The sequence below is a fragment of the Lucilia sericata genome, unplaced genomic scaffold (assembly GCF_015586225.1).
Source record: "Lucilia sericata isolate MDLA Ls3-8-SP2 unplaced genomic scaffold, ASM1558622v1 Contig000196F_arrow, whole genome shotgun sequence".
In the NCBI taxonomy this organism is placed as follows: domain Eukaryota; kingdom Metazoa; phylum Arthropoda; class Insecta; order Diptera; family Calliphoridae; genus Lucilia; species Lucilia sericata.
In genome coordinates this window covers 298,904-323,149 of record NW_023994224.1, presented here as the reverse complement: position 1 = coordinate 323,149, position 24,246 = coordinate 298,904, and the positions used below count along the sequence as shown (strand labels likewise).

General features: G+C 31.4%; 2 protein-coding genes across 3 annotated transcripts in view; one reads left to right on the top strand and one right to left on the bottom strand.

Annotated features, from left to right (window-relative positions):
- Positions 1 to 487: 487 nt before the first annotated feature.
- On the bottom strand, positions 488 to 2,511 carry LOC119601885. The gene is made up of 2 exons (XM_037953121.1): positions 2,337 to 2,511; positions 488 to 1,017 (listed from the first exon to the last, which is right to left on the bottom strand). Exons 1-2 carry the CDS (start codon positions 2,509 to 2,511, stop codon positions 488 to 490), a joined length of 705 nt encoding a protein of 234 aa, XP_037809049.1.
- Positions 2,512 to 20,781: 18,270 nt separating this feature from the next.
- The window catches only part of LOC119601879 (adapter molecule Crk), an 83,138-nt gene continuing 79,673 nt past the window's right edge, over positions 20,782 to 24,246 (top strand). Inside the window, exon 1 of one of the 2 annotated variants that reach the window (XM_037953115.1) lies at positions 20,782 to 21,110. The gene's annotated coding sequence lies outside the window, so the exon portion shown is untranslated. Of the gene's footprint in view, positions 21,134 to 24,246 lie in introns of both variants that reach the window. The other variant, XM_037953116.1, reaches the window with a different exon arrangement.

The window sequence follows — 24,246 nt, the reverse complement described above, 5'->3', positions numbered from 1 at the left end:
TAGAGAGTAAAATTCATTCAGCTTACGCTGAAGGTTGTCAACAGCAGCCTGAAAGTTTTTGTTGATTGAGATAAGTACGAAGTCATCAGCAAAATGTATTAGATGAGTATTCTCATTTTCAATATTGTGTAAGTGTGCCGTGTAGATATTTAACAAGGTAGGGCTCAGGCAGCTACCCTGAGGGAGTCCATTGAAGATCTCAATTTCACTATCTCCCAGAATTAACCTGCGTAGTCTCAGGAATTCAATGAATAGATCTCCAGAATAGATCTCAGTTTTGTCAGGCTGACACAGTCATAGGCCCTAGATAGATCAAGTGACACAAGGGTTACCTTCAAATTGGCATCCTTGGCAACAGCAATCGTGTGTAGTAGGTCATTGATGCAGTTTGAGGCGGAGTGGTGTTCTCGATAAGCATATGTCCTAGCAGGAAGAAAACCCTTATCATCAATGAATCTCGTCAATCTCTCCTTGAGCATCAAATTAATTAGTTTGACATAACGGATATGAGTGCTATTGGTCTGTAGCCCGTCACCAAACTCGGGTCCTTGTTCCTCTTGAGAATTGGCACAATACGTATCGATCGCAAACTTTCGCGTAGTTTGCATTGGGTCCATTGTACATTCATTGCCATTAAGAGTGCAGAGGATGATTCCGTCCTTAGTCTCCTGATGATCATGTAAGTAACACCATCCGTACCAGCAGACAGTTTCTTGTTCTTCGCTTTTAAGGTGTTGAGAAATTCCTCAAGAGAAAATGGATCATCTAGAGTGGGTGGAGGGGTGGAGATCTGTGATGAGAAAGAGTTATCAGAAACTTGATCTCTTATGTGCACCAAAAAAGGATAGTTTAGGTCATTATTCCATCGGGACAATTGTGTTTCGGAACCAGACGATTTGCAGGCCTTGACAAACCTATACAGTTCCTTTGAATTTGATGTTTGATTGAGTTCCCGGATTTTGTTGGTGAAAGATTTTCTCTTAGCCGCTTTGACACCAGATCTGAAGTTTTTGATAGCTATGGAAAGTGTACGCGCATTATCGCAATTTTTATTATAGTTAAAAGATTTTTGGCTGCGGTTTTAATACGATATAGTCTATCAATTTCCTTGTCCCACCATCCCTTGGGTATTCTTTTGCAATCACCATTGATTCTGAATTTGGAGTTATTCAAAATGTTGCTCACAGTTGAGTCAATTAGGTCAAAGTCGGGTGACAGATAGACATCAGAAAAATCTTTAAGAGCCTTATTTTTTGAAAAGAAAATAACATCGCGTAGAGAGGTTTCATCAACTTCAACAACAATTGGGAAGTGATGGCTGCCCCCAATTGTGGTATGATCGACATGCCAACGGGTGTTTTGGTGAGTTTGAGTATACGTTAAAGCCAGGGCAGATCGAAGGCAAAGGCCCTACTACGATTGCAATCAAGGACATCACCGTAGGCAGTGGATCTTGCATTAAAGTCGCCGCACAGCACAATATTCCTTTTCGTTTCCAGGAAATCCACCAAATTCTGAAGTTCATATCTAAAATCACCAATTCTTCCGCTGGGTAGGAAATAGACCTATGCTATGGTGAGGTTAGTGGAAAGATTAGTAGTCTTATGGATCAATATTTCCGAATTTGATTGAAAAGAAATTTTCCTCACCTTAATGGATTTTTTGAATACACAGACTCCACCAAAGTTGTTATTAGGTCGAAATGTAGTATAAATGTTGTAGTTGATTAGGTTGCCAGAGTTTCTGGGGTTCTGGGTGTTGAAAATCTCACTGAGTAAACAGATGTCAATGTTATGTCTGTTCAAATAGTGTTCAAGATAGTTTTTATTTTGGGAGAAACTTTGAATGTTGTATTGTAACAACCGGACCATAATGGGCAGTTAGTGGAGACATGATCAAGATAGTTAAGAGAATGTATATAGAAATGAACAGATGTGGTATAAGATGTTTTTCTTCTTGAAGATTTGTTAGATGTATAAGTATAAGTATTTAGGTATGAGAGATCGAGGTAATTTGTGTTATTCATTTTGACTAGTAATTGACGGAGGATCTGGATGCTTGGAGTGATGTTGACTATTAAAGTTAGATAAATAATAATAATTTGAGATTATCAATGAGTTTGGCACAATTGGTATTATTAATTTGAGGTAAAATTGCAGACAGTCAGGAAGGTGTGATGGTAGTTGGCTGCAGGGCAGTGAAATGTTGTTTGGGTCGTAGAGAAGCAACCTTACTGTACTTAATCCGCGTTACCCTCCTGTTTATTTCATCGTCACAGTTTCTAACATTGCTCTCGTTTTTGTTCCGAAGACTGGGGATTTGAGTTGCATACTCACCATCCGAAAGGATTTCATAATAATTCGAATTGAGAGAGTAGTTTTGAACAACCTCCTTTCGAGATAAGTTTGCAATAGCCATGATCTCTTTAATGTCCTTTTCCCTTCTCCATGAAGCACATCTCCTGGCATCAGTGGAGACATGATCCTTGGCATTGCAATTAATACATTTCATTTCGTCACAAGTAGGGGTGCAGTTTGTCATCTTCAGACAGGAGTCACATCTGAAGTTCTCGCACTCAGCATTTTCGCACATAATTTGTTTACCGCAGTTAAGACACCGTTTCTTGGACCTACAGCGCACAGCAATGTGACTAAAATGTTTTGAGTTTCTCCTCCAGAGTAAAATTGTTAGCATCCTCAGCATTGTTAAAGGTGAGACGAAAGGTATTAAAACCTACCTCTTTTATAACGGCTTTAATGGGAATTTCAATTTTCATCAGCTTTTCATGCAGGAAAAGTTCGATGTTCTTCCTGGAATTTGATAGCTTTTCAGCAGATTGAACGAGTACGTTAAAGGGACCAGAGTGGTTTGCAGGGTGCCAATTAATAATATCCACCGTTTTGTTATCCTCATTGTGATTGTCCGATGAAGGATTCAAGCTTCCAGACTCAGCCGATTGTGATTGCCGACTGCTGCTAGTATCCGAGGAAGTATTAGGGATATCATGGCTAACACACGCCTTACCATTATTGTTTTTCAACTGTTTTTGGTCACCGCCCTTTCTGTTGTCCTCTAGAGGACGCTTCGCAACGCCCGGAGAACGTCCCTGATCGTCCATCCGTGCAGTCTTCCACTAGGCTTGTCCAGCTCAGAAAAATAGAAATAGAAATATAGAGTCTCTATCTCATAAATTTCCTTTTTATACCCTCCAGCACCATCAGTGGTGATAGAGGGTATATATAAGTTTGTCATTCCGTTTGTAACACTGAGAAATATTCATCTGTAACCCAACAAAGTATATATATTCATGGTCCAAAATTGTAATAATCGGTCCACAATTTCATATACCTCTCATACAAAAGTACATATTCCCGGAAAATGAGTTTTTTGTTAATAACTTCCGTCACAATGTTGATATCATCACAAAATTTTACAAATTAAAATCTTATGTCAACAGGATTGATCCAGAGAAAAACTAAATTTTAGTAAAAAAGTTTTTTTGGATTGGTCCATAATTGGTCATAGCTCCCATACAAGGTCCCCTCCCGGAAATCACTTAAAACCACATAACTCATTAGTAAATCAAGATATCCATATAAAATTTGGTACAAGTATTGCTCTTATATACAGAAATTTTACTAAAAAAGTTTTTTGGATTGGTCCATAATTGGTCATAGCTCCCATACAAGGTCCCCTCCCGAAAATCACTTAAACTCATTACTAAATTAAGATATCCACATAAAAATTTGGTACAAGTATTGCTTATATGTGCAGAAATATTACTGTGATATTGTTTTCCTATTGGTCCATAATTGATCATAGCTCCCATACAAGGTCCCTTTCAGAAAAACACTTAAGGGCATATAGCTCATTACCAAATAGTGTTACCCATAAAATATTTGGCATAAATACTATTTTTGTACATATAAATTTTATTTCAAAATTTTTTCACGATCTGCTTATCCTTGGTCATAGCTCCCATACAAGGTTCCCTCCCGAAAATCACTTAAACGCACAAATTAAACTATAAAATTTTTTTACGATCTGTCCATATTTGGTCATAGCTCTCCAGAAAATCACTTAAATGAAAATAAAAATTACTATTCATTACCAAATAATGATATAGATACAGAATTTTGAAATTTTCTCTTTATATACATAATTGGTCATAGCTCACATACAAGGTCCTTTTACGAAAATCTCTTAAACGCATATTACTCATTACCAAATAAAGCTATTGATACAAAGTTTGTCACAAATATTAGTTTTGTACACAAAAATTCTATTTCAAGAATTTTCACGATCGGTTCATAACACGGGTGCGGTCAGTCCCATACAAGGTTCCCTTCAGAAAATCACATAAACATACATTACTTATTACTAAATTACGATATAGATACTGTAGAAGATCGATCTGCCGCCATCGCCCGCATTGTAAACGGCTTGATCGACTTCGACTAAAATTGACACTTCCGTGTAAGAACGCCCTGTTCAAGGCGCCAACATAAAGGAGAACAAGAGAAGTCACTTGTCATCGACACAGAGAACGAATAACATCAGAAAAACAAACAAATAAAACAAAATTAAAATTCACATTGTATAAAATATAAATAAAAACATTAAAAAAACTCACTAACAGTGAACGAATACGAAACAATTTTCAATTGTTTACAAAAAACAAAGTGCAGAAACACAAACAAAACAAATAGTGCAACTTACAAACAAAACCAACACGAAGTGCACCAACAACAACCAACATACACCACACTAAAATCAATTTTAATATTGATACATTAAAAACGTTTACCAAACAAAACGAACACAAAGTGTAACAAATAAAGCAGTTTTAAATTTCTTTAAAATTGCAACAATAAAATCTATAAACATTTATTCAAAAGAAGTTCTTGTCTTTAATTTAACAACAGCAACGCTAAAGGTTCAAATCAAGTAAGTATAGTCAAGCTCTTTGAATTTACATATCGATCAATACTCGCTGATATACTCGACTGCAAATGTACCCTACATTGTTACATCTCATGTAACAAGCCTTTAAATATTCTGCTTTAGTTCCATCAAACAGAATCAACAAATACAACTTTCGGTTGGAATTTGTTCATGGTCCTTCGTTAATCAAAAGAGAATCAGTAATTTAAATTATTTTAATTTCATTAAAATAAATACAAAGTTTCCATTTGTATAATATAATTACGACTTTTGCAAACGTTTGTTCACATATACCTTGTAAATATCAGCTAGTATTGATCACACATACATATTTTATTTCTTCAAAAATATTATGTTGTTTTTATACACTTTTAAAATATTTAGTGGAAGATTTTTGTTGCTTTTCCTTATTCTCCAAAAAAAAATTCTCAAAAAGAAAAAAATATTTAAATACTCAGGCTTGTACACAGCTAAAGCGGAAATAAAGCACAAAAGAGAATTGAAAAAAATCTCTTAAGTGTAATTGTTTTTACATTACTTGTGTGTACCCTACACTCAAGAAGTAAAAATTATTAGTTCAACTTTCGCTTTGTACCAAAGTAGATTTTCATACATATAATAAATATAAATCAGATTTTATTAAATTGTGGTATTTCTTTCCATACACCCTTCATTGAAATTCGGCACTTAACATTTTTTATTTTGATTTGTAATATTACTTCTTTTAATAAATTACTTTCGGTAATTAAGTACATTTGCATTTTCATTGCTATATAGTATATAAAAGATACAATGGCTTCGACAATTTGCCTAAGATTCGTTCATGAATATGAAAATTTATTTGATGTATGTAGGAAATTTTCAAGTGTTTCCATAGATGATTTGACTGAGTCTCTAGTCGAAACAAAACTTCAAGCTCTTGAAGAAGATTGGCAATCACTTCGCCATGCTTACGAAAGCGTTTATTTAGCTGAAACAGTTAATGTAGATTTTAAAAATGAAGCAAAATCCAAATTTGAAGACTGTAGAGAGAGTTATCAATATACAAAAGCTGAAATGATGGATTTCATAAAAGCTTCTAAGACATCGTCCGATAATGCTCAAAGAGGAAATGGTCCAACTTACTTACCTTCGTAGAAGATCCATCAGCTTACATTAATACGTCCTACGAATCTCCACATTTTGAAATAAATGTTCCGCCCTGTGAAGCTCAAGATTTTCATGGTTCCTATGCAGAATGGCCCTCATTCCGGGATATGTTTACAGCTGTTTACATCAGCAAAGTAAGAATGCCCGATGTTCAAAAATTGTTGTATTTACGACAAAAATGCAAGGGAGAAGCAAGTTCAATAGTTAATAAATACTCTTTAACAAATGACGTCTTTCCTTTAGCATGGGAAGCTCTACGAGCACGTTATGAAAATAAACGCATTCTGGTAGATCTACAGCTGAAAGCCCTTTTTAACATCCCGCCCGCGGATTTAGAATCTCCAGAAGCAATAAACAACATTCAGACAACAATTAGTGATTGTCTTGCATTGCTATCGTCTCAGGGTATAAATGTTGAATAATGGGATCCCATCCTTATTTATTTGTGCTGCACAAAACTTCCAACAGAAACATGAGCCCTCTGGGAACAATCTCTTGTTTCAAATTCGATTTTACCTTCCTGGTCACAAATGGAACAATTTCTTATAAAACGACATCGGGTTGTGGAACGAATCGTAGGAATGACAAAAGAAAAATTTCAAGACACTCAAAGCTCTATTGACTCAAATAACTATACAAATAATCAAAATGTATTTTCAAAGAATTCTGAATGCATATTATGTAGGAAGAATCATAATTTACGACTTTGTTCCAAATTTTTAAGCTTTTCCCTAAAGCAAAGAAATAGTTTTGTTTCACAAAACGAGATTTGTAAAAATTGTTTATCTCTATCACATAGTGTTACTGATTGCATTAGCCGTTATAGATGCGATCAATGTGGCAATAAGCTCCATAGTTTGCTTCATATATCTAGAAACTATAACTCACAGAATTCTATTGAACCTATAGATTCTACGACGAGTTCTTGTCGTACACAGTCAAACCAAATCACTAATAACCAAAGTTTCTATCGTTCCAATCAAATAGAAACACCAGAGACTTCTCTTCGAGCAAATAACTCTCAGACTCTTCTAAACACAAGTAAGCAATTTTCGTCACCGACATCTCTAGTCCAAGAAGTTACTTCACAGACGCTCTTCTCTGTAAATCAAGATAATATATTACTACCTACAGCTCTTGTCCAAATTCTGCATTCTGGTAATATGCACACAGTTCGTGCGTTAATCGATTCAGGTTCTAAAAGATCCCTTTTAACTGAAAATGCAGTTAGAAGAATTGGGTTAGGCACAGAATGTTCAAATGTAAAAATATGCGGATTGGGCGATAAGCTAGTCGCGAATAGCAATAAAATTTCGAACGTAACATTATTTTCTGAAAGACATAAGACACAACTTAGCTCTAAAGTTGTGATTGTTCGGCAGATCACTAGTCTAATGCCAAATTCTTTAATGCAGATTTCTGATATTTCCGATGTAAGTGATATAGATTTAGCTGATCCAAATTTCTTAGTTCCTTCTGAAATTGAGATGATCTTGGGAAGCGATATAATTCCCCATATACTATAGTCTTAGATGGGATGAAAAACAATATAGCAGGAAGTCTGATCGCTCAGAATTCAATATTCGGTTGGTATATATTTGGCTCAATAAATTCACAAGGCACTTCTCAAGTGTCTTTAGATAGTTCTTGCGAAATGAATCATATCAACAGCTTAATTTCATTAAGAAATGATACTACACATGCCAATTCCTTGGTAATTAAAACATATTCTTTCCAACAAAAAAAAAAAAAACATTCATGTAAAACTAACAATTCTTTTTCGGCTCAAGAATCAGAGTTAATATATTTCAATAGTTTTCCCCCGCAGGGTGGCTTACGCCAAATTTTCTTGGAAATATTATTACACCTTTAGTATATAATCTATTATACAGAATTATACCAAATGCGATCCATCTCGCTAATGTTGCGCCGTTGCAACATTTTAAAACACAGCAAATTCCTTTGCAAAAAATTGTACACAATGCGATCCATCTCGCTAAAGTTGCGTTGTTGCAACATGCCAAAACACTGCAAATTCCTTTGCAAAGAATGTTATACAACGCGATCCATATCGCTAATGTTGCGCCGTTGCAACATGTCAAAATATTGCAAATTCCTTTTCAAGGAATTTTATACAAGAACAATGCGCAATTGCACCTTTCATTAAAGTCAAATTCTATTAGCTTACGACATTGCCCAGACTCAAGCAAATCAGCGCAATTCCTTGCAACTGATATTTGTTTTAGAATTTGCACAAAAATTTTGAATAAAATTCAAAAATTCTTTGAATACACAAAATGGCGTCCGACCATTTATTCATATAAAAAATCGTATTGTGCAGCTACATACGATTTAGGAAATATTTTTCTTTCTCTGATCCAGAGATAGTACTCAGGTTTTCAACTAGAGTTATATAGAGCTCATCTACGAATTAAAAAAATAACAATGCGTTATTTTATCGGTCATATATTTCGAAAATATACTGATCAAGTGCATAATACCTATCAAATGTTCAATTTGTTGTCGAAACGATTCTGTTGCTGTTCTATTTTCTTTTCTTATTTCTTTCCAGATAAAGACGAACGCCTTTCAGGATTATTCAAATATAGCATAGCCTGCCGAGAGCTGGAAGTCCATTCTGAAGTTTACCACACTCCAGACAGTCTGTCAAGAGTTGGGTGTCTTCAGCATTGCACTAGTGCAAGGGGGCCGCCATGTCGAAGATCGATCGACTTCGACTAAAATTGACACTTCCGTGTAAGAACGCCCTGTTCAAGGCGCCAACATAAAGGAGAACAAGAGAAGTCACTTGTCATCGACACAGAGAACGAACAACATCAGAAAAACAAACAAATAAAACAAAATTAAAATTCACATTGTATAAAATATAAATAAAAACATTAAAAACACTCACTAACAGTGAGCGAATACGAAACCATTTTCAATTGTTTACAAAAAACAAAGTGCAGAAACACAAACAAAACAAATAATGCAACTTACAAACAAAACCAACACAAAGTGCACCAACAACAACCAACATACACCTCACTAAAATCAATTTTAATATTGATACATTAAAAACGTTTACCAAACAAAACGAACACAAAGTGTAACAAATAAAGCAGTTTTAAATTTCTTTAAAATTGCAACAATAAAATCTATAAACATTTATTCAAAAGAAGTTCTTGTCTTTAATTTAACAACAACAACGCTAAAGGTTCAAATCAAGTAAGTATAGTCAAGCTCTTTGAATTTACATATCGATCAATACTCGCTGATATACTCGACTGCAATTGTACCCTACATTGTTACATCACGTGTAACAAGCCTTTAAATATTCTGCTTTAGTTCCATCAAACAGAATCAACAAATACAACTTTCGGTTGGAATTTGTTCAGATACAAAATTTTACTGAAATATAGCTTTTATGTACAGAAATTTTGCTTAAAGAATATTTTACGATCGGTCTATAATTGGTCATATCTCCCATACTAGGTCCTGTATTAAACTAGTTATCATTAGCATTATCAATTTGTGTAGAACAAAATTATATATATGTATTTGGAAAATCCTTAAATCTTTCACACACGCATACATGCAAATTATTAAATATCGCTAAGCGCTATAAAAATACATATAAAGAAAATGGCGTTTGTAATGTTCAATAAATCTTGGAATTGTAATAGATTTAAGCTGTTTAAATCTTGGGATTTTTTCGATTTAAGACATGAGAAAACTTATTTCTACAAATATTTGATCAATTAGAAAAGCATTAATATAAAAGTAGCTGGTGGAGGGTATTTAAGGTTCGGCTCAGCCGAATAAAGCTCTCTAACTTGTTTTTCTTTTAATATTATTTTCTCCTTCACAATTCAGTTTTCTGCAAATAAAAATGGTTGTCATAAGCCAAGCAATGGCGTATTTTTTTTTTTTTTTAAACTTTATGTTTAAAAAGTATAAATAAAAAATATTGTGAGCATACATTTTTCTCATATTTTTTTATCACCATGCGGTAAAAAAAAATTATATTGCCGTCGCAAAATCCAAATAATAATAAAATTTATGCTTCTTCTTCAATGATTGTTGGAATAAATTACTAAAAAGTGGCATCTCAGTTCAAATTTTTTAAAGCGACACAGCCACAAATCAAATTTGTTTGACTCAAACGGTAAATTTTTTGATTGTATTAGTGAAAAAACTCACATGTATATAAGCGGTGTGATTTTTTTACTAACACAATCAAAAAACTTACCGTTTGAGTCAAACAATTTGATGTGTCGCCAAGGCGCTTAAGAAAAACATAAAGGGTGATGGCAACACGTGAAAATTTAGTCAATATTGTTTATGTGTTAGTAATTTATTCCAACAATCAATGAGGAAGAAGCATAAATTTCATTTTTATTTAGATTTTGCGGCGGCAACATCATTTTTACCGCATGGTGATAGAAAAATTACGAAAAATTGTATGCGTTATTTGTCAACATAAAATTTGTACCATTAATTTAAACGTAATTTTTGCAGTAAAAAACAATTATTTTTTTTTTAATTATTATTTAAATATTATTTTTTATTAATGAAAAATGTTTTATTAAAAAACTGGATATTTTTCTTTGTATATTTCATGTAAAATTTGGTACTGTGCCTTTAAATAAATCAGCAAAATCGGTTCACAACGTAAAAAGTTATGAGTAAAAATTTCAGACTACCTAAAAAAAAATAAGTTTTTTTCCCTAATTCTTGAGTAGTCTTCTCAGAAACTACCAAAGATAATTCGACAAATTTTGTCACAGATTATTTCTTCCATCTATAGATTAATTATGTTTAAAATTGTAACAATCGATCCAAAATTTCCCATAGCCCCCATACAAAGGTACATGTTCCCGGAAATTAATTTATAGTTAATAACTTCCTCAAATATATCGATATCAACACAAAATTTTGTACAAAATGACATTATATTAATTGGAATCAAAACTACGGACTTAGATCTGTATCGGTCCACAATTGGTCATAGTTCCCATATAAGGTCCACTTTCGAAAATCACTTAAATGAACATATTTTATTGATAAATAAAGCTATCGGGATAAAATTCGACATGAATATGTTTTGTATATACATAAATCATTCTAAGGAATTTTTTTCCGGATCAGTCCGTAATTGGTCATAGCTCCCATATAAGGTTCTCATCCGAAAATAACTTAAACGAGCTTAATTCATGGATAAATAAAGCTATCTGGATAAAATTCGACATGAATGTGTTTTGTGTGTATATGAATTACTACGAAATTTGTTCCGGATCGGTCCATAATCGGTCATAGCTCCCATATAAGGTCCACATCCGAAAATCACTCAAATGCGCATAATTCATAGATTAATAAAGTTTTCAGGGTAGAACTCGAGGTGAATATGTTCTGTATGTAGATATAAATCAATTAGTGAAATTTTTTCCGGATCAGTCTCGAAAACTATGCAAGATAATTCCATGAAAGTCATCATATATTCGTTTCTACACAATGTCTTGATTCTTGCTGAAAATTGCCAGAATCGGTCCATAATTTCATATACCTCCCATTCAAAAGTACATATTCCCGGAAAATGAGTTTTTTGTTAATAACTTCCGTCAGAATGTTGATATCTTCATACAAATTTTACAACTTAAAATCTTATGTCAATAGAATTCATTGACAGAAAAAATTTTCTGGATCGCTCCATAATTGGACATAGCTCCTATACAAGGTCCCCTCCCGAAAATCACTTAAACGCGCATAATTTAAGATATGCATATAAAGTTTGGTACAAGTATTGCTCACATATACGGAAATATTACTATGAAAGTTTTTTCCGATCGGTCCATAATTGGTCATAGCTCCCATACGAGGTTCCCTCCCGAAAATCAATTAAACGCACATAACTCATTACAAAATATTGATATCCATACATTTAGCACAAATATTCCTCTTATATACATAAATTACACTTTAAAATTGTTTTACGATCGGTCCGTATTTGGTCATAGCTCTCATACTAGGTCCCCTCCAGAAAATCACTTAAATGCACAATATTCATTGCTAAATAATGAATAGATACAGAATTTTGAAATTTTGTCTTTATATACATAATTACGAAAGTCTCTTAAACGCACATTACTCATTACCAAATAAAGCTATTGATACAAAATTTGTCACAAAAATTTGTTTGGTATACAAAAATTCTATTTCAAGATTTTTTCACGATCGGTCCATAACATGGGTGCGGTCGGTCCCATGCAAATGTCCCCTTAGAAAATCACTTGAACACACATTACTTATTACTAAATTACGATATAGATACAAAATTTGACTGAAATATAGCTTTTATGTACAGAAATTTTGCTTAAAGAATTTTTTACGATCGGTTTATAATTGGTCATATCTCCCATATTAAGTCCTTCCACTAAAAGCAATTTAACCGTATTAAACTAATTGCATTATCAATTTGTGTAGAATAAAATTATATATATATGTATTTTGAAAATCCTTAAATCTTTCACACACATGCACATTATTAAATATCGTTAAAGCATATCTTAGTGCGCTATAAAAATATAAAAGAAAATGGGGTTTGTAATGTTCAATAAATCTTGTAATTGTAACAGATTTAAGCTGTTTTAATCTTGGGGTTTTTCTATTTAAGACATGAGAAAACTTATTTCTACAAATATTTGATCAAGTAAAAAGTATTACTATAAAAATAGCTGGTGGAGGGTATTTCTAAATGAAAAAGTCGACTTTTCGACTTTTTCATTTAGTTAAAAGTCGACTTTTAGACTTTTTCCGACTTCTCGATTTTTTTAGACTTTTTGACTATTTTTTGATTTTTTTCGAGTTTTTCCGACTATTTTAGAGTTTTTGACTTTTTTCCACTTTTTTAACATTTTCGACTATTTTTGACTTTTTTCTACAATTTTCGACTTTTTCCGACTTTTCGACTTTCTTCGACTTTTATTAACAAAGTCGACTTCTCGGCTTTTTTCACAGACGATAGTCGAGTTATCGACTTTTTTGGAACAAAATAGTCACGCACATAAAGAAAACAACCCGACGAAAAATAAAACAAACCGTAACTTCTGTTTTATCAAAGTAAACATTTTTTTTGGTGTGGTGAGTTTTTTTTGTTTACAAATATGTGTTTCTGCTCGTGGAAAAGACGCAAAAACTCGTTTTCAATATTTACATTTTCAATATGTGTTTATACACGTGAAAAAGATTCAAAAAAATTGATTTTCATGATTTACTTTAAAAAAATTATTTTTGATCAATTAAAATATGCATATAAATGTGGAAAGGAACAAATCTGATAAAATATAAATATATTTGGGATTATATCGTTACAGAATGCCTTTTAAGAAAAAACATTCAAAAAATGTTACTATGGCCGTATATATAAAATGATATATAATTGCTATCGGACGATCTTGTGCACGATAAAAACCTATATAGAACTTTAAGTTGGAAGTGTAGATATCGGATGACATACATTTTTCTGTAGATTTCATCGTTCTAGGGTGTGTACTAGAACAACAAACTTTTTTTTTACAAAAAATGTTATAGAAGTATATATAAATTAATATATAACTGCTATCGGACGATCTTGTGCATGATAAAAACCTATATAGAACTTTAAGTTGGAAGTGTAGAAATCGGATGACATACATTTATTTCGGATTTCATCGTTCTAGGGTGTGTACTACAACAACAAACTTTTTTTTACAAAAAATGTTACTATGGCCGTATATATAAAATTATATATAACTGCTATTGGACGATCTTGTGCACGATAAAAATCTATATAGAACTTTAAGTTGGAAGTGTAGAAAACATATGGCATATATTTTTTTCCTGATTTCATCGTTCAACAACAAACATTTTTTTTACAAAAAATGTTACTATGGCCATATATATAAAATGATATATAACTGCTATCGGACGATCTTGTGCACGATAAAAACCTATATAGAACTTTAAGTTTGAAGTGTAGAAATCGGATGGCATACATTTTTTGCGGATTTCATTGTTCTAGGGTGTGTACTACAGCAACAAACTTTTTTTTTATAGACGTATATAGAAAATTATATATAACTGCTTTCGGACAATCTTGTGCACGATTAAAAACTATATAGAACTTTAAGTTGGAAAAGTAGAAATCGGATGGCATAATTTTTTTTCAGTATTTCATCGTTCTAGGGGGTGTACAACAACAAACTTTTTTCACAAAAAATGTTACTATGGCAGTATATAGAAAATGATATATAACTGTTATCGGACGATCTTGTGCACGATAAAAACATATATAGAACATTAAGTTGGAAGTTTAGAAATCGGATGGCATAATCTGTTTGAGATTTTAGGTAGGGTCAACTGTGGAACGACCCCTACAAAATTCAACAGATAAATTTTGTTTCATATAAAAGTTGTTATGTCGAATTTTATAGCTATACATTTTTTAAGCCAGTTATGAGCGGTAGTAATTTCCCGAGGTGGACCTTATATCGGGGATAGGTTAAATTATGGACCGATCCCCTTAAATTTGACAAAACAATTTTGACTCCTTGTTTATGTGGAATTTCTTTGCTATATTGGTATTTTTATTACAATTATTGGAGTTAATATATTTTTCTGAAGGGGAACTTATATGGGGGTAGGGTCAATTTTGGACCAACCCAGAAAGGTTTTGGATCATACAAATCTTGTAAAATAATTTCCATAGAGGAACATTATATGAGAGCAGTGTCAAATATGAAGCGATCCTAAAGAAACTGGAATTATTATACAGGTAGATGGTGTACACCAAGAACACTTGCACTGGCTATAAAACATTATAAAAATACATAAATTTTTCTTAGCACAAAATAAATATGTCTAGTAATTTGATAACAGCTGTTTTTGATTGTTGTGTGGTGAGTTTCTGTAAAAACGTAAACAAATGAAACAAAAACAAATTACTAGACATATTTATTTTGTGCTAAGAAAAATTTATGTATTTTAATAATGTTTTATAGCCAGTGCAAGTGTTCTTGGTGTACATCATCTACCCCAATAATAATCCCGGTTTCTTTAGAATCAAGTATTTTTAAAACGGCCATATATAATGTGCAATTCATTCTATATTCAATGACTGGTTGATAGAGTCAGGGAATCCATCGGAGATCACCTAAAAAAAATGAAAAAGGGATGGCTTTAACTTCTTGTTCCGTTCATATTGGGCAACATTCGAGCCTCATCGTATCAGTTCGCCAGATAAATCACCACTTGGAAGACACAACCCATCAGGGAGTCAAGGAACATTTTACACCGTTTGTAAGACTTCGAAATATTGGTCTAAAATCCATAAAAGTATAGACAGGGATCTTAGCCAATATATAAAATATTTTTAGTTAATGGAGTTTGTTATTGAGCTTCAATATTCCAGTATAGCGAAGTTTTATAGGAACTAAAATATTTTTGCCAAATTTTATGAGGATCGCTTCATATTTGAAGCGATTCCTCTCAAGAAATTATTTTACAAGATTTATATGATCCAAAACCTTTCTGGATTGGTCCAAAATTGACCCTACCCCCATATAAGTTCCCCTTCAGAAACAGATATTAACTCCAATAATTGTAATAAAAATACCAATATAGCAAAGAAATACCACATAAACAAGGAGTTAAAATCGTTTTGTCAAATTTAAGGGGATCGGTCCATAATTTAACCTATCCCCGATATAAGGTCCGCCTCGGGAAATTACTACCGCTCATAACTGGCTTAAAAAATGTATATATATAAAATTCGACATAACAACTTTTATATGAAACAAAATTTATCTGTTGAATTTTGTAAGGGTCGGTCCACAGTTGACCCTAGCTAAAATCGCAAACAGATTATGCCATCCGATTTCTACACTTCCAACTTAAAGTTCTATATAGGTTTTTATCGTGCACAAGATCGTCCAATAGCAGTTATATATAATTTTATATATACGGCCATTGTAACATTTTTTGTAAAAAAAAAAGTTTGTTGTTGTAGTACACACCCTAGAACGATGAAATCCGGAAAAAAATGTATGTCATCCGATTTCTACACTTGCAACTTAAAGTTCTATATAGGTTTTTATCGTGCACAAGATCGTCCGATAGCAGTTATATATCATTTTATATATACGGCCATAGTAACATTTTTTGTAAAAGAACGATGAAATCCGGAAAAAAATGTATGCCATCCGATTTCTATACTTTCAACTTAAAGTTCTATATAGGTTTTTATCGTGCACAAGATGGTCCGATAGCATTTATATATCATTTTCTATATATGACCATAGTATCATTTTTTGAATGTTTTTTATTAAAAGGCATTCTGTAACGATATAATCCCAAATATATTTATATTTTATTAGATTTGTTCCTTTCCACATTTATATACATATTTTAATTGATCAAAAATAATTTTTTTAAAGTAAATCATGAAAATCAATTTTTTTGAATCTTTTTTCACGTGCATAAACACATATTGAAAATGTAAATATTGAAAACGAGTTTTTGCGTCTTTTCCACGTGCACAAACACATATTTGTAAAAAAAAAAAACTCACCACACCAAAAAAAATGTTTATTTTGATAAAACAGCTGTTACGGTTTGTTTTATTTTCGTCGGGTTGTTTTCTTTATGTGCGTTGTTTTCTTTATGTGTGTACTTCGACTTTTCGACTTTTTCGACAAAAAGTCGATTGTTTGATTATTCGAAAGTCGATTTATAGAACCCTAGTTTTCGTAAGCCAAAAAGGAGTCAGCTGATTCTCACGGAACGGAACGTAGAGACTAACGCTTGTATTTATAAAAAAATCTTATTTTGCTTTTAAAGCACTCAATAGTTAAAGCACACTTTAGCCTTAAAAACCATTAATAAAATTGTGATATTCATAAACAAATAATAAACGTATATTAACTATTGTGCTGTTTATTGTTTAACTTGGCAGCACTGTACAATTTGGCTGTCATTTTCTGTGTTAGTGTTGCGTACAATTAGGATAAAATATTCGTTGAGTCGGTTTTCTTAATTTTATATTTTTGGTTATAACACATTTCTGAAAATAAGAACGAACTTTAAAGAAAAATAAATGTATACATGGCTACAATAAATATATATGTAGTTCAGATATATAAATATAACATATAATTTCTAATTATTATTAAAAGTATCCGAATAACGGATATTTTGCGACAAAATATACATCACTATGATACATTTTCTTATTTTTACTTATTTTCCTTGTAATTTTTTATAAATTTTTGCAAATATTGATAAATTTCTTTGATATTTGACTAATTTTAATGCCGGCGAATATATTTTGCATTAGTATAACACTAATCAATATAATTTACATGGTTAATTACTTTATGGCATTATATTTAACCAACAAACTTTGAAAAAGCCAAATCAAATGATTTTGTCCATCATTTGGTTGACAGACGGGCATTACCAAATTGCCTAAAAATAGTGCTGGACAATTGGAATATTGTCAAATATTCATGCATTAACCCAATAATGCCTAGATTTGAGTTTTTTCCTCAAAATATAATCGTTTAAAAATTTTCTGGGATTTTATTTACAAATTTGTAAACGTTAAAATTAGAATTTTTAGATTTTATTAAAAGAAACCATAATTACTTTTCGCAGTCAACCTAAAATTACCGGAAAAATCTTTATCTGAGAAAAAAATTGTTAAAAATCAACTTATTGTTGGCTTAAAGAAGGGTCGAGCCTACAATAAAATTCTTCTAATTGTCAATGGTTTATTGAAGATGTTTTAAGCTATTTCACGTTTATAAATACGATTTTCCTGAATTTTGCCTAAAATTGTTTAATAAACCTAAAATAAGTTTTTATAAATACAGCCGTAACTGTTCCTTAAGTCGGCTTAAACGTAGCCGTTGATAAAGATTGGATTCGCACATGTACAGTTAATCTCAAAAATAAGTATACAGAAATACTGACAAAAAAGGACATTATTTTTTCAAAAATCAAAAAAGTAACACATTTATTTATTAAAAACAATTATGATAATTGTTTGTTTGTTTGTTTGTTTGTTCTTTAAGTTACTTAGTATTCGAAACTAAGATTTATTTGGCCAGTAATTAAAATTATACAACGCCATCACCAATTCTAGCTAGAAAAAACTAGCTCATATGTTCCAATTAAAAACTTAGGTTAAGTTAAAACGAATGCACATGGCCAAATATGCACCTCAAGAAAAACTGTAACTCAGTACAATTATCTGACGTCACACATTGGCCAATGCTGTTTGAGACGCAAAACTCTCGAAGGCAGAGCAAAAAGGACGGCCTGATCACCCTTAAACGATAATGGCAACGACGCACGACGATCTTCCTCCACCCAGAGCTGAATTACGAATGAATTATGATAATTATTATTCACTACTTTTTTCCGGGTTATTTTGGTTACTTGAGTTCTTATTTAAGGTGTAGTTAAATAGGTGCAAAATTTACGTCACAAAAATAAGTATACAGATAATTTCAATATGTATTTGGCTTAATGATATTAACAAAATTAATGAAAATTTTACCTGTTTGAATGTAATTATTTTATAATAAAATATTCTGTACACTATAACAAGGAAAAAATTCACTTTTTGTTCCGAAAAATTGAAATTTTTGATAATGTATCTGAATAATATTTATAAGAGTATTCAATAATATCCCTCGTTTGTTCATTATGATGCATTGGAAGACGATATTTTAACTTTTAAATTAATTGTTTCTTTACAATAATTGCAATCCATTGCGGAACATGGCCGTTTTTAACATATTATAGCGTTCATATTCGATATTTAACGGCGATTTCCTAAATTTATGTCTTAAAATGCGATATTAATAATATTTGTACTAGTATCCATTAATTAAAACAAGTTTTTTGTTTCCAATCATCCATTACACACTCCTAAATACTACCAATAATGGTCAAATGGTGACCATGTCAATAACTTACACTACATATCGGTTCTGAAATTGATTATTGTCCAAAATAGGAAGATTTTTATATTATATCAGGCTCAATTGGTGGTATGAATACGAATTGAACAATTTTGAACACGGATACATCTTAATTTGTTGCTAGAACAAATAAAATGTCCGATCCATAAAACATGGTTATTGTATCGAGTATATCAAGATATGATTGGTAGCATTATTGTATGCTTTGGAAATCGGAGTATTTGGAAAACCTGTTTATATTAAAGGAAATATATAGAATTATCCAAATTTTAAAGATTATGTTGTAAGTCTTAAGAAATCGGAGTTAAATTTCGGTTTTTTAAGAACGTACTGTGTTCAAAATGGCCAAATCCATGCATATAACATTAATTTCGAAATAACAACTCTTTTCAAAAGTTAAAAATTCTATTTCCAATGCATCATTTGGAGGATTCAATGACCACCAGATCCAAAACCCGAGGTCTAAAGTGGAAAAAAATCATAGAAATGAGAAAAAACTGTTCTACTAATTAATTCCGGAGCCAATCGGCCCAAATTTCAAGATTTCGGAACTAAAAGTAGATTTTTTCCAAGTTATTGTGTAAAAAATATTTTATTAAAAAGTAATTATATTAATACAAGTAACATTTTCATAAATTTTGTTAATATCATTAAACCAAATATATACTGAAATGATCTGTATACTTACTTTTGTGACGTAAATTTTGCACCTTTTTAACTTCAGCATAAATGAGAACTCAAAGAACCAAAATATGAAGAAAAAAAGTAGTGAATAATAATTATCATAATTGTTTTTAATCATTAAATGTGTTACTTTCTTGTTTTTTGGAAAAATAATATCTTTTTTTAAATAAAACCAATCGTCAGTATTTCTGTATACTTACTTTTGTGATTAACTGTATATCAGAAAATAATTTCAGCTATTTGAACGAAGTTGCCACTATTTTAAATTCTAATGGCAAATTGAGAATAGTTGCCACACAATATTGTGCCAGTTTTAAAATAGTGAAAACTACTATAATAATGTCCATTTTTCGCAGAAAAAACTTATATAGAGACAGGTTTCTATATAACAGACTATTATACAGAGATTTTTGAATATAATAAACGCTTATAAGTTCAATTTCTGAAGAAAAAGTTAAATTGAGCAGACAATTTAGCCGCCGCCGCCGCCGCCGACCTAAAATGGTTGCGACGTCGCCGCCGATGATTTTGCATCGCCTTGTTTTTCTCCGCCAAAGTTGAATATTTTCAACTTTATTACTTCGTGCACAAGTTTGTCGTATTGATTATGACCGCTCTCATTTAAATACATACAATAAACACGAGCTGTCAGTAGCAGTTCGTCGTAAAGGATTGTATGTGTTTGGAGCTTTAAGTTTTTGAGTCGGCGCGGCGCGGCGCGGCATGACAAATTTTGCCGGTGACCAGCTGCCGCTTTTTGAGCCGAGACGGCTTGTATCTCTGCTAGAAAATCACAAACATGAAGCAAAAGCAATGTCGTAAAGACACCTCAAATTACGATTCGTGCGTGTCTTGCTACATCATTTTTTTCCCCTTGCCAACATACTTGACACGCTTGCATGCTTCAATTAAGAAAAAGTTTCTTGTAAACCGGTACTAAATTTGAGTTCTAAAATCGCTAGAATAGACAAAATTGCTCTAGTTTACATCACTTTTTCGTGCAAAGTATACTCTTTGACATTCTGACAGCTAAAGTAACGTAGGAGAAGCTTATGTTTTTTTTTGCAAATATTGGTATTTTATACTTTTTTCAATTTAATAAACAAAAATAAAATTACATATTGTTTTTCCAAATTACTGAAATAATAGAAGTTTTGTGTGTGTATTTATATTTCTTGTTATTTATTATGTTGCAAATGTTTGCACAAAATTAATACATATGTTGAATGATTAAAAATACCGTGTAAATTTTCCTGTAGTACGTGTGCGTGTTGTGTATATAAAAGTGTAAAAGATATCTACGACATTGTAAGTGAATGATAATAAATAAGGTGAAAAATAATATATTTTTACAGGGAAAGATTTATGAAACGTATATGATAAATATTAATGAAAGTAATAGGAATTTTATTTTTAACGCTATGAAAAGATATATGTATGTATGTACAAATTTCAGAATTGTGCACCACCCTTACATTCTCGAGGTCATAACGGAGCAAGTTGACACTAACCAGTTAGGTTTATTGTACGTTTTAGTTATTTATTATAATTATTAAATACTTTGCTTTATTTAAGGGCGACATTTTAGATCTTAATCGGTTGAACAAAAGTCTATGCCATTTATATTTATCTTGTTAATACTATTTATCAAAAGAATTTTCCGCCGGCCTACTCTATGAAAGATTGATTTTGAAATTCTATATTATTAATATAATAAAAGTGAAGAAAATAATTATTGTCACATATAGGGGTATTTTTTCTAACAGTTCAATTATATTAAAACTTGTTGTTTGTCATACGAACTTTTTCTATGTTTATGGGATGATAATAGGTGTCAATTAATATAGTCATACATATTTATTACGTCTGAACATGAAATATGTATGTTTGCCAAAAACATAATTTCTTTCATTCTTGGCTTCCAGTTGTCCGATATTGATAGTCCGTGAATAGTTGGCAAATATCGTTGAATTTCCCCTGTCTATTATCGCTAATGATTTCGCAAATATATATATATATATATATATAAATATATATATATATATATATATATATATATATATATATATATATATATATATATATATATATATATATATATATATATATATATATATATATATATATATATATATATATATATATATTGATATATATGTATATTTTGATATTGGGAATATCATTCAGAATTAAAATTTTTAAAATAAGTACAAAAACGCCGTTTAAGAAATCTTAGCTTATGTCTCCAGTGTAATATGAATCGTCTCTATTATTTTTTCCAATGCTAAATATTTGAAATACCATAGTGTGTTAAAAAAAGAATTTCAATTTATATCATTTTCCTGACTCTATCATTACTTAAACAATAGCAAAACAAAAGAAGAAGTCTATATTCGCCTTTGACGAATCTTATATGCCCTTCACCATAGTGTATTTAAAAAATATTGAATTTATAATATTTCAATTTATTTCATTTATCCGACTCTATCAATACTATAGCAATGACAAAACAAAAGGAACAACAGCAACGCTAAGCGAAATAAAACACACAAAAAACAAAATACACAACGCAATGAAACCAACAGCATCCAACCATAACAAACAAAATACACAAAAAAAAAAAAAAAAAACAAAATACACAAAGCAATGAAACCAACAGCATCCAACCATACCAAACAAGATACACAATGTAATGAAACCAACATACATCCAAACATAAATATTTTTAACAATTTTTTTTATTTTATTTTATTTATTTCATTTGTAATTTGTAAGCCTTATTGGCCAATTAATAAATTACAGTAATCCACACTACTACTATTATAATCTTTTTATGAAATGTTCAGAGGTTGTCTCAGATTTTTGCTAATATCTTCGTTATTTATGGACGGATTTTGCTGATTTTAAATAGGAAACTTCTCGAAAGCATGTCTGACAGAATTATTGAAGATTTCAACAGACACACATACAGACGGACAAACAGACAGTGGGTCGGAAAATTATATTTTCGAAGGTGAAGGGTATAACAAACAACAACAACGCTAAACGAAATAAAATACACAACGCAATGAGACAGACATCTAAACATACTAAACAAAATACACAAAAAACAAAATACACAACGCAATGAAACCCACATACATCCAAACATACATCTTTTTTCCAATAAGCAGTGTTGTTGTTGCTTATTTATCAAAGCATGCAAAAAATTTTCTTTTTTATCTCTCCGTTATTTATAGACGTATTTTGCTTATTTTAAATAGGAAATTCCTCAAAAGCATGTCTTAAAAGGTTTACATAAACTTTTCTCAAAATTTGCGCGATAGATTTTTTAATTTTTTCAGTTCATTTCGACATATCGTCAGTATATTATTGGTTTGACCCATACGCCAAACACTTGTTATTGAGAAAAACGAATAAGAAGGTTTAGATAAACTTTTCTCAAAATATACGTGATAGATTTTTTTTTTAATTTTTCACACTTGATTTCGACATATGTTTTGAACAAAATTATAGATTTACACACCTTTATGTAAAACTGAAAAATAGTTATTAAGATTTTAATGAAAACAAAAATTTGTATTTTATGGTCTATATCAATTTTTTATTTTTGTTTTCCCTTTTTAGGGTCTATATCCATACAAAATGAGTAATTTTTTATGCCTACCATCGAAAAAGATCCGAATGAAAACAGCTAGAAGGCTGAAATTTTTCACAAATATTTTTTATTTATGTAGGTTGCTTGGTATTGAAAATGGACAGTATCGGACAACAATTTCACCCATAGCCCCATACAAATACATAAGTGTCCGCCCAGAATACAGTTTAAGCAGTCAGCAGTGGCTTAGAAATACCAGTATAGCGATGAAATTCAACAAAAACTAGTTTTATAGGAAGCACAAACACTCTACCAAATTTTATGAGGATCGGCCCATAAGTGACCCTATAGGAAGCACAAACACTCTACCCAATTTTATGAGGATCGGACCATAAGTGACCCTACCCCTCATGTATAGCCCCCATCAAAAATGACTTTAACTATATGCTTAAAATGCCATTATAATGATGAAAATCGAAATGAGAACGTTTTATAGTAACCAAAATGTTTCAATCAAATGGTTTGAATATTGGTCTATATCTCTTTCACGTATGTATATGGGACACCGGTGTCCCAAGATTTTTTAAAATTTTTCTTGATGCAGAGCGTAATTTTCAGTTCACAGCTACAGCAAATAGTTATTTCCATAGAAAATTAAGTTCTTTTTTAGAATTTGATGGCACTGCAAGCTAAAAAGGATAATACCCTTTGATAAGTATTCCAAAAACCTAAAAATATTAGTTACCTATTTCTATATCCCATAATACATTCTCAATCTGCTATGTCGGATGAACATTCTGATGGTGTTTTTAAGGTAGTAAATATTCATCAAACATCCTAATGGCA